Below are 12555 nucleotides of genomic sequence, written 5' to 3'. Positions count from 1 at the left end.
TTTACGCTAATGAGAAACCCATCTCCAAACCCACCAAAAAGGTTGTGAAAAGGATACAGCCAGGAAAGAAGCTCTGTCGTGTGTGGGTGTGTGTGTGTAATTTGGTAATTTGTTGTGGCAGCCAGAAAGTAATTTCGTTTTTCGTGGCCTTTGGATTTGCGGCAAGAGTTGTCGGTTTGGTAAGACTTTTTATTACCATTTCAGCTGATTCATAAATCATGGCAGGACTCGGTGTGTGTGTGTGTGTGTGTGTATCCTTACGCCTCATTTGGCAGGACTTGGGAATTAATCAAACCCGAAACAAGCTCTCAAAGGATACTTTCACTTTCTGAACCTTAAAAAAAACTACATAAAGATAGCTGCAAATTGTGAGAAATTTTCCCAAAGTTTTTTCTAATTATGAGAGCAGGAAAATTACATTCAAGGACGTGTGTCCTTGCTCTGATTACTGCTTGATTTATTGACGCAAAAATAAAGCCCAATAAAGGCTCCCCGATCGTCAAGTTCGAACTGCGTAAACACAATAAAGTTAATTTAATGACTTCGCTGGGCTAGAATACATCGGGATTGGGCTCATCGGCTTGGCTGGAACGCAGACCGGCCGGCAGGGTTGGACCCAAATCCTGTCCAGGTTCGCTACTGTCCAGACGAAGCGAACGTCGCTGCCGCCGCATATTCCAATGAAGGCTATACAGCTCCTCGTCCTCGGACTCAACAGACTCCCGGGCATTTCTGGATGTTGTGGGATGCTCCTGCTCCTGGAGCTGATACATCTGCCGCTTCCAGGCCAGCTTCGTCAGGGAAATGGACTCCCCCGGGCGAGCCTGCAATTCGATGGGAGTCTCCGACAAAGCCACGCTGCCAGAGGAGCTGCTCTGTTCCGGCAACCTCGAGCTTCTCAGCTGACGCTGCAGCCGTGAGATGGTGCCACGCGGCACAAGGAACTCCAGAGGCTTCATCTGACTCTCCAGGCGCTGCTTGACCGTGGCGGCAATGCTGGGACCAGAACGGGGCACAGCAGCTGGCGCCTCCCTGCTCAGCTTGGTCAAAGTCTCCAGCGGCTTCTTCAGATCAAAGTTGGACCAAAGGTTGCCCAATCTTTCCGGTGAAGTGCCATCGGCTGGCCTGGCCCTTGAAGGCTCTGTGGAGGAGCCGGAGTTGGCTTCACCGTCCAGGAAATCCAAGCGATCCACGAAATAGGGCTTCTCCGGCGGCATTTTCAACTTGCCGGGCATCATCTGGAACTCGATCACCTGAAGCTTGTACACGTTGAGCTTGTAGCGCAAATTGCGCATTCGGCTGCGGACGAAGGCGGCGCTCAGATGGCTACCCATACCGGCGGCAATCTCCTCCCAGGCCCGGCTTTTACGTTCGGCGTCGCTGTGCTCCGTTAGCGAGGTGTTCCACAGGCATTCCTGCGACCGATAGAGATCGATTAGACGCAGATTGAACTCCTGCTCCTGGCTGGAGGGCAGCTGCGAGGCGGCCTTGCTTTTGGCTGACTCGCGGCGTTGTTTTTCCAGACGCCGTGCCTCCATCATTTTGTTAACTGGCTCTGAGAGAAGAGTGCTAAACACTGCCAGCCTTTCCCTGGCCAACTTGGATGCTCCAAAACGAAAGTGGTTTACTTTGGGGGGGAGAGCTCCTTCTGCAGAGTGGGGGAGTAAGTTCCAGGAGGGAAGTAAGCTCCTTCAAGGAAGTGAAAATTGGCTGTCTTTCTGCATGGGTCCTTGCATGCCATCACTCACATGCCTGAGCGCATCTGCATAATTCCAGCTTGCGTCTGGCAGGACGTACTTTGGTGGCAGGTCCTTGGTAGGTCCTGACTCAAAGACACCAGAATGTGGCAGCCGCATAGTTGTCAAGGCAGCAGGCAAAGGAGGAAGGCTACACAGTGCTGCCACAAGCAGAATAACTAAAAAACACGCTGTGATTTAATATAAAGAGTACTTTAACATGATTTTAATAATATTAAATATATTATTTCGTATGGTTTTTGTTTTATTACTTAATCAGGGGTAATTAGCCAGAATATATTGTAAAGAGTTCCATAACTCATTTTTAAACATATTAAAAACAATATATAATGTATATTAACCCTAGACATTTTGTTATGAATTATTTTTTAACTTTTATCACTTTATCAGCTGTAATAAACCTAAATCCAAAATTAAAAAAACACTATAAATCTATAAAAAAAAACAAGATTAGAAACAATAAATTAAGCTTTATTAAACCATATACTAAAGTTCTCTAAACATTTAACCCACAAAACCCCAAAAGGCAATTAGCATTTGTGACCTTTATGTCGACCTTTATTGATTGCCTTTTATCAGTTAATAGGGGGATAATTGTCCCCTTAAGCCAAGCCCGATTAATATAATCGATATAATTAATCGGCATAAGCTCAAGCTGTTTAATTTATAATTTAAAGGACCAGAAACTTGGCAACAGCACTGTCAGAACCCGGAAATATGCAATAAATCCGAGGCGATGAATTCAATCACAGCTCAGCCATTGCCGCCTTGCGGAATCCATCCGTGTCCGGCAACTACTTGGTGGGAGGAGGGGCTAAGTGGGTGGGTGGGTAGACTCTGAGGAGGAAAATTTAATTAATTTTCTGCACCCACACGTGTCAGGTTCCTCGCAGGATGTCATGAGATGGCGGCAAATGCAAATGTTGCCCAATTTACGATGGATTTAAATCAACAAAATGTGTGTATTGTGCCTGAATACCATTTCCACTTTCACTAACAGTATACCTTCGCCCCCCCCACAGCTTTTCCGCTTTAATTCTGGTTTCAACTTGCCATTTTGCAATTCGAATTTTCCCATTTTTGGCAACTAACGAACGTGAGTAATTAGGCCTAATTGGCAAGGCGCCCCGGCTCTCACGTTTGCATAATTCAACAATGAATATTGGCCAAAATAACAACAACAGCAGCAGCAGCACCAAAATAGACCCCGATGTTATGCGTAAATAGTCCGGAAGGGGTCTCCTCCACTTGATTTGATGGCCCCCTAGGCGCAAATAGGACTCCTGCCAGGACTCGGGGGAGTCTCTTCTCCCTCTCTCTACTACTACTAATTGGTGGCTATGCTTCCGAATGCTGTAACATTTCATGTCACACTTAAGGCGTGCCAAAGTCTGGCCTAATCCCATCTCAAAGGAGAGCCGATTAAGGCTGGATATACAGAGGAAGATATACTACTGTATTCTATACATAAAAATATCGATATTTTATATATACATCTATAAACCAACGAATTAAATTAGCTTGCAGCTCTCAAGGAACTCCCTTTTACCCAAAAACCAAAGTTGCTGGATTGCAACACTCATAAAAAATGTTTTTCTATTTTTAAGAAAAACAGCCCTAAAAAATTAGGAAAACTTTTTTTTTAATTCTAGAAAATGTTCTTAGTTTTAGAATATTTTCTTTTCTTACTTCCAGAAAATGTTATTAGTTTTATAATATTTTCTAGAATTAAGAAAAGGTAACATGTATGCACATATAATTCCCAACTGGTTCTAACTTCACCGGAATAAAGTATAGGATGCCGGGCCCTTCCAGGTATAAACAGTGGTGAGCACATATGTTTGTGCTCATAAAAAAAAAATATTACATTAATTTAAGAATAAAAAAATACCCTTAAATAATTAATCATATTTTCTTAATTCAAGAAAAGTTTACAAAATGTTGTCTTTAATTTTTAAAGACAAATTACTAAGTATTCCAGCGAATATTACATAAATATTAATATTAATTACAAGGCTTAATTTAAGGTAAATATTTATTTATGAGTGCACTTATTATAATGCACTTTTAATGCTACTTTTGTGTGCGTGTGTGTGTGTGTTGCGGTCGCGAGTTTTTATAATCGGCTTAAAAGAGCACTTAATGGCTTAAAACAGTTATGTGAAGTGCAGTTACAGCATTACACAGACAAGTTAAATGGATTGCCAGGATACATAACCTGTTTACCTTTTGCCCTCTTTACATCAATTTCCTTAATCTTTTTTCCCCGGAAAAGCACCCAATAAAAAATGGGGAAAACCCCAACAAGGGAAAGCTAAAAACCAAGAAAACCGAGTGTCAGCAATAAAACAATTATCCAAGGATAGAAATAAAGGCAAAAACATTGTTTATCCAGCATCCAATTGGGCTTGTCATTTGACCTTTTTGTGGGGATTTATAAACATTTATTTTTTGTATTATTTGATACCCTTGCTGAGGGTATATAATTTCAGGAAGAGGTTTGCAAGAGGTTTATGCTTTAAATGAATAAATAAGAAAGAATTAAATATATAAAATTAATAAAAAAAAAAAATTGTATACAAAAATAATATTAAAAAAAAAAAATCTAAAAAAAATAATATACAATAAATAATATTAAAAAAAATAATCTAAAAAAAAATAATATACAAAAAATAATCTAAAAACTAAATAATATACAAAAAATAATAAAAAAAAAAAATATAAAAAAAAAAAACATACAAAAAAATAATATACAAAAAAATATATACAAAAAAATAATATACAAAAAAATAATATAAAAAAAATAATATAAAAAAAATAATATAAAAAAATAATATAAAAATAATATAAAAAAAAATAATATAAAAAACGCTTAACACTAAAATTCCCAACTAGTTCTAGCATTTCCTGAGTGGTAACCCAGCGGAATGTTGAGGTCGAGTCTTTGAGGTAGTGTTGTGTGTATTAGTGGTTACTCTCTCCTTAAACAGCTGCCACTTGTTGTGTTGTTGTTTATTAGTGTACCTTCTCTATTCTTCTACTTGAGAGAGAGACAAAGACAACGAGCAGATATCACCGGAGAGAGTTTGAGATCAAAGAGAAATCCAGGAGACTTATCAAGCAGAGGAGGAACCCACACAAATGTGAGTACACAAATTATAAATTTTTATAGCTTATAAATTTGTTTAAACTTAACATTAAGTTTAAGTTAGACATTTTCACTAATTTAAGCAATGAGAAATACTAAAACTATGTGCAAGGGTATAAAAACTTCGGCATGCCAAAGTTAGCTTCCTTTGCTTGTTTCTTTATTTTTGTGTCGACTTTTCAACTAAAAGTTTCTGATAATAATTCGACCGCCAGGTTGTGCCTGGACATTCCCGCATAGACAAACGAAAATTTAATAAAGTCAACCCCCGGAGCAAGTCCCCTTAGTCCGGTAATTGAGTTTTGATGGTCGAAATGTCAGGCGCCTAGGCCAACCACATCTGTTGCCATTCGGGGCACACAGCATGTAAATAAGGCCTACAACACACCCGCAGCTACCCCGGGATGTGCCCACTCACAGTTGCCATTGCTGCTGCCTAACGACTTCCATTTGTTGCCAATATTCAAGTCATCATGGGGGTTCCATGACGGTCCGGTCTGGTCCCAAAAATTCTTGTTTAGTTAGATTCCCATTCTTAGGGCCAATCGCCTTTTGGGAATGTCTTTACAGGGTGGGGGAAGTTGGAGAAGAGATTGAAGAGGGAGTATTTCGATATCCACTAATGTTTAAGAGTATTAATTAATAAGGGAAGTCCAGACTGGAGATCGATCTCCTCTGTCTTAAAGTCTTAAGAAAGCTTCAAAAGAGCTGATCCACTTCTGGATACTGGATCCTGGTTGTAGTGCTGTTTCCAAAGAGTTATATCCCTCCCTGACTTTATAATATTCCGATTCCTTTAACCTATATATTTTTAAAAGTCTTCTACAAGAGATTTTGATTCCTAATTCCTTTAAGAAATAAACTTATTTGCTAAGAATGCTGGTTATTTCTGTGGATGCCAGGTGGTGCTCTGAAATCCCTGACAGGAAATCAAAAATATAACCAGCTGACGCCATAAATGAGATAACAAGTTTGTAATTTTGCCATAATTGTGGGGGCCCTGGGGGATGTTGGGAAGCCAATAAGCCCGCTCCTTAACCTTGGCCTCCTCACTCACCTTCCACCTCCCATCTGCCACCTCTAACCTTCCACCTTCCACCTCTAACCTCCCATCTCTTCTCCCCAGCTGTTGAATTAATTTTTATTAAAATCAAAATCGCATATTTTTCGTCTGCTGCAGACACACACACACACACACACACCCACAAAAAGTTTGGTTTTTTGCCGACGCAGTGCGGAATGCGGCAAAGGTGTGGATAAAAGAGGATACGGATACCGGTTTAGTGGCAGGATATGGGGGCCCCCACACACGTGCTGACAACAAGCCAATTAAGCAAGTGCCTCGCCAGCAGCAGCAGCATACGAAAAATGACAGCCACATTAAGCCGCCATGTCAGGAGCAGCAGCAGCAGCATCAGGATATATAGAATCCTGCCAACCAATTGAAATTTGAAACCCGGCAAAAAAGAGTGGCCAATAAACATTTTATATTCATTTGATTCGATTGTGATTTTGCTTTTGGGTTATGTGTGTGTCATTGCTCTGTGGAAGGACAATGACTTAGCCTTGGTATCCTGGAAAGGGGAAAGCCACTCGTGCGCATAGCTGACATCCATTCGATGGCCAGCCAAGTCAGTTAATTTCCATTACACTGCGTTCACATCGATGAGGATGATCATCATCATCATCGTCATCTGCCTCATCCTTATCCTTAGCCTTATCCTGCGCCTCCCTCTCAATTCGATTAAAAACTTTAATGAAACTGGAATCTCTACCTCACCCGCTTTGCCCCTCTTGAATGTTAGACAAACAAAGCAATAAACATTCCTTCCACAGGACACCAACTGTTATTTTCTTTGTTGGTTTTGCCGCTTCAACAACGACAACGCACACTTGTCCAGGACATTTCCAGCCATGGGCAGTCGCCAGAAATATTTATTATATTGTAAATATAATAAATAGAAAGGCCTTTGTGCGCATTTGTTGGCAAAATCAAAGTCGACATCCCCCAGGGCACACACATAGAGAGGCACAGAGACTAAAAAGCTGGGTAAAGGTATTTCTGTTGTTTTATGTGGCAGTCGTCGTCGTCGTCGTCGTTGGAATCATCGCCCTCACATGCTGAAATTGATATGTCATTGTGCGGATTTGTCGGGGATTTTCGAAATTAATTGCGCTTAGAGTGTGCGAAATGTGAGGTGACAGTGCTAAACTGGGACCAGGTCCCCGTCCATAGACCAGGATTCCCATGCAGAGAGCTCGTTCGAGTCGAAAATAACAAGCATTTTTGGGGCAAGTTGGCTTGTCACATTTTCATTGTAGAATTTCAATATTAAATTGCATCACTTTGGCCTTAATTATAAATGTTAAATGGTAATAAAGGCTGCGAGACTTTAGGGTTAATATTAAAAGCTATTTTTAATTTCTTAAATTTTATTAAAATTATAATTTTTCAATTTTATTTTAGCCTTAACCGGATATTAAGAAAATAAATCTAAAAAATACCCCAAGTAACTTTTTTAAATATTATTTTCTGAACCCCTGAAAGTCTCCCAGCTGATATAGCCCCCAAATTCTCTAGAAATACACACCAAATTGCAATTAAAATTAAACTTAATGTTAGTACCTAACCATCACATGAAGAAAGTGTCCCTTTTCCACATTTTCTTGTGCATTTAAGGACATTTTAGTTGCTAACGTGTATGGGTCAAGTGGGTATAGGGATACTCCAGGCCCTGGTGCCCATGGAAACCACAAAATTAAACGGATCTCCAGCCGCGGAAGCTGTGGATGGATGTGGGAGGGCACGGGAACCCTCCAAGTGAAGTGGCATAACAGGAGTAGTATGTGGCCCGCAATCCATTTATCCCCGAAGCTCGTGTGGCCACCGCTGTGTGTGTGTGTACGGATCTCATTAAAAATTCAATAAATTTATAAAAAAAAATATATATATAAAGAATGCAGCTTTTTCGTATTTAGCCGCAGGCAGCTGGCCATTCGCTGGCCATAAATGAAAATAAATTGTGACCAGTTGGGGAAAACAACTCGTTTAAGTTCTGGCCAGCACATTTGGGCCAGGCTTTAAGTGAAAATGGAGCGGAAATGGAAAGTGGAGAGGGGAGGAGGGGGAGGAGGATACGAGGAGAGGAGGTTTGATGAAATGTCACAGCGAAATGTGAACTGCCAATGAAAAATATGGACACGATTTGAGTCCGTGGACAAGGTTATTGCTGATGATGATGTCGTCGCTCATGATGGTACGTCCTGATGAGGCTGATGTTGATTTATCGTCCTGGATCCCCGGAACTTTGCAGGTTCTAGATTCCCTTTCCCTTTTACGTGTTCCCTTTCCTTTCCCTTTCCCTTTTCCGTGTTCCCTTTCCTATTCCCCCTTCCTGTTTCCATTCCTGGCTGCTGTTCCTGGAGTGACAAAGAACTCGCTGGGCTGTGACAAATGCCTAAAAGTGGCCGAGTCGACGGTTTCCTGGTCAATGTCTTAGGAAGCCGCACATTGGTACAAGCTGGCAGGACATAAAATCCGAGTCCTGAAACTGCGGCGTTAACACAAATCGAGCCTTGGATATGGGGGATAAGTACCAAAGTACACACACAGAGTCCTGGGCCAAGGTTGCCAGTTTCCACATCGCTGCCCTTGACTCCTTTTTTTTTAGCTGTGTGAAATATCTCTTGTCTGTGCTTATTTTTTTTCCTGTCCACATAAAAATGTTGTAAAACAAAGCGCGGTCTTGGAAAAGAAACCATCAACTAAATGCCTAACACGTGACATGTGGAGGACATGCAGAGAAGGATGCCCAGCTAGAGTTGAAAAGGATAAAGTCCTGACTTATAGAGAGGCGAGATTTTACTTAAGCTAATTTCTACTATTTTGATTATATTTTTTACATTTTATTTAAAGTATAATTAAAAAAATTTTGTTGTTTTTTTATAATTATAATTTCTTGAAATTTATTTTAATTATAGTTTTTAAAATTTTTTTAAATTATAATTTCTTAAATATTATTTTAATTATAATTTTTAAATTTTTTTTTAATTGTAATTTCTTTTATATTATTTTAACTATAATATTTTTAATATTCTTAAATTATAATTTCTTCAATTTGATTTTAATTATATATATTTTTTTAATTTTTTTAAAATTATAATTTCATCAATTTTATTTTTATTATAATTTTTTTAAATTTTTTTAAATTATAATTTCTTTAATTTTATTTTTTTTTTTTAATTACAATTTCTTTAATTTAATTTTCTTTTTAATTATAATTTCTTTAATTTTATTTAAATTATAATTTCCTTAATTTTATTTTAATTTTAATTTCTTTAATTTTATTTTAATTATATTTCTTCAATTTTATTTTAATTATAATTATTAAATTTTATTTTAATTTCCGAAATTTTATTTTATAATTTCCTAAATTTTATTTTATAATTTCTTCAATTTAATTTTAATTATAATTTCTTCAATTTTATTAACCAAAAAGGCATTCTGCTTTTCAAGGACTAACGCATCCTTGAGTATAATGTGTAGCGCCACATAAATCGCCGCAATTAGTCTGGGCAATAATAATCATGGCCAACACACTGCCTCAGCCCAATCATCAGAGCCACAAAAACCAACCAGAGTCATGTCCGATTTTCAGGTCAGCTCCTGGTCTGTGCTCCTTGCTCCTTGCTCCTTGCACCCACTCAGTGCTGATTGTGTGGACATATCCACAGGGGATTCACTCGCTCCGGGGTGCAACTCAATCTTGGCCCAAATTTTCATTGCCCCGGAATTTCATTTATTCTGTTGACTTTGACTTTGTTGTGGCTGCCGCAGAAACTATTCCCAAAATCCAGCTGCTGGAGAAACTTGCAACAAATCCATTTAGTTGCTATGAAATAATGTCCTGAAAACAACCAAGTTGTGTTGTGAAGGAACTTTGTTATATTTTTGCAGGACTTTGTGTTGGAAAACTTAATGATTTTCGATTTATATTTGGTAGACCATAACTGTCGCTTTCCATTTGTGTAAATTAAGCAGGCATCTGGGGAGGTCTTTCAAGTGGAAGACAAGGACAATGGCATCGAGCAACAATTGCGGTTCATCAGCACGGACACGGACACGAACACATCCTCCTTGGAGGATACTTTAACAATTAATACTGAAAACTATATAAATATGGTAGTGTTTCAATCAAATTGGCAATTGCTATGCCAGAAGTGATTCCATTTTATTTTATTGCTTTTATTCTATTTATTATTAGAAATGGTCGTGCAAATGTGGCAAGGATACAGCTGGGTTCCAGGACCGCTCCCGACAATTGTCCTGGTGTCAGCCCAAAGACATTAGGCCGCATTATTTGGGCTTTGGCTTTACATAATCCCCGCTTGTCTCTCCAAGAACAGCACATCTCTCGTCAGCTGCTACTCCCAGGGGAGCAAGGAGGAGGAGCAAGAAGGAGGAGGAGCAAGGAGGAGGATCCTGGAGCCTTGAGACTCAGGTCTCAAGACCGACTGCTGGTGGATGTGCGTGCAGACAGCAGCAAACACGTCAATGCCATAAGCAGACCCCCGGGTAGCCGCCACATCCGGAACAATAAGCTTGCCAAATAGGCAGAGAACGTGAGTGGGTGGCCAATGGCTACGAAGGTCAATGCCGGGAATAGCAGCAGTAAATTAGCAAGCCATCAGGGAGGGGCTTTGCTTGATGAAAAATGCTGGCATAACCTGAGAGAGTCCAAGTCCTTGTGATAAATACATCGATTTAGCAAGGCTGGAGAATATAAATCTTTATATATAAAAAAAATATATTTTATATCATTTGTCAAAGTGATTTTCTATTTTTTTGCAGTTTATAAATATTCAATAATTTGACAAAGGTCCTTTTCGATTATGACCTCATTATTTGCCCAGTTTCGAAGAGGGATGTCCAACAGTTGGAAAATAATGAATGTCCTGGAACACACACAGGCCGCCTGCCTGCCTGCCTGCCTGTCACCAGGTCCCTGCCAACTTTTCATGGTCGATTAATGGCCGTGTCACTTGTCCGGATCTCCTGGTAAAACGATATACACGCCTGACGCGCCTGCCTCTAATCAGCTCTTTATAGTCCAGAATCTCACTCTGGCATCCCCATCCTGCCTCCTCCTTGGTTTTAGTACCGGATTACATTCCCTGAGGCCGCATCGAAAGTGAAATTTGCGTGCGGTTTTGATTGTTTGGGGCAGCCCAGCCTCTTCTTGCCTTCATCATCATCATCATCATCATCATGGGCCAAGGGGGTTTTTGGCGGGTCCAGGCACTTCCTTCCTTCCTTTACGGACACCACCCCAGGCCATCATCCGGCAAGTCGAGTGAGCGTGTCGTGAATATTTATACGTATTTGATTAGAGTCTCGTTTACGGGCGGAGTCTCTGGATATGTTTGGACATCTGCAAGTTTGATTAGATCAACTAACCGCAGCAAACAGAATTTATCGTTTAACGTTCACTATAATTGAAGGAGCAGCTGTCTCTGCCACTTAACTCAAACCCGGAGAGCTAGCTAATTTTTTGGGAAACAGGACAGGAAACAGGGAAATCCCCTTAAAGAAGCTATCTAGAGTAAAAAAAATACACTCGTCTTCTGTTGACGCTGCACAAAAAGTCATGAATAAAAAGGAGGAAGTAAAATCCATCAGCAAAAAGTCCTTGCAGTCCTTCTTTCTTGTCAAAAGGCTAGCAGGAATATAAAATAAATTAAATAACAGCTAAAACTTTCGCCTAACATTGTCGATATGTATCTGGTGGGCAGCACTTGCCATTTTTAGGATACTCCGGCTCAGTGTCCTGGTCTGTTATCCTGATTATATGGCTGTGTGTTGGATGCGCCATAAATTAAATTAACCAAAGCGCAAAGCAGATTTGCTGCCAGCTCGTTTGGGGGCCCATACATCTTCCGGTTCTTCCAGGACATCCGGTTGGAGGAGGGAGAGTGACTCGTGGACACTTTTCTGCATACGACAACAGTTTCGCCTGGCGGCGGCTGTCTGTCAGTGCACATTTGGCGCTGCCAAAGTCGAAAGTTATGTGCATGAATAAAACAAATTGCTGCTTTTTCGCCTCGCTTCATTACACTCCCTTGGCCTCCCGTTTTTCGTGAAGGATTTTATGGTTAAATCCAGCATATCCTTTTGGCACACGCCTCGGCATCTGATTAATACATACGATACCAATTAGGCTGTCTGTCGATTTGTTATCCTAATCCTAACGAATGCCGCCTGTTTATCTCTTTTTGTTTGCTGTTTTTATGGCTTTCTTTTGGCCCTCCAATCATATCGAGCGTCATAAACTGATGATCGGGCTTAAGCTGTCCGTTAATAGATACAAAAAATTGGCCTTAAATGGAAGTATAAATATAAAAGGAAGAGGAGTTCTTCAAGCTAAGGAAGTTTAAATCATTTTCTTCCTACATTTTTTACAACTAGTGAACAAGGACGAGTGTTCTTCCTTGCTGGCACTCTAAAATAATTATCAGAATCAGGCTGTGGTGGTTTTGCCTCTTAATTGTTGCCACTGGGCACTCGACCAGGCAAAATAACCGGGACAGCCACCTCATGGATGGACAGGCTGAAGGACCAGCTCCCAAAACACAAACAGAAACCGAACCCGG

General features: G+C 40.1%; 1 protein-coding gene across 1 annotated transcript; it reads right to left on the bottom strand.

Moving 5' to 3' along the window:
• Positions 1-414: 414 nt before the first annotated feature.
• Positions 415-1599, bottom strand: LOC108082912 (uncharacterized). Its single transcript, XM_017178496.3, has one exon. It carries the CDS (start codon positions 1539-1541, stop codon positions 552-554), a length of 990 nt encoding a protein of 329 aa, XP_017033985.1. The 5' UTR covers positions 1542-1599; the 3' UTR covers positions 415-551.
• Positions 1600-12555: the final 10956 nt, after the last annotated feature.

This window comes from Drosophila kikkawai, chromosome X, assembly GCF_030179895.1.
Source record: "Drosophila kikkawai strain 14028-0561.14 chromosome X, DkikHiC1v2, whole genome shotgun sequence".
In the NCBI taxonomy this organism is placed as follows: Eukaryota; Metazoa; Arthropoda; class Insecta; order Diptera; family Drosophilidae; genus Drosophila; species Drosophila kikkawai.
The sequence above is the reverse complement of the archived record's forward strand: the minus strand, read 5'-3'. Positions and strand labels throughout refer to the sequence as shown.

Bases quoted from the DNA above. Each gene is read 5' to 3' on its own strand.
- LOC108082912 (XM_017178496.3), bottom strand. From the start codon at position 1,541: ATGATGGAGGCACGGCGTCTGGAAAAACAACGCCGCGAGTCAGCCAAA.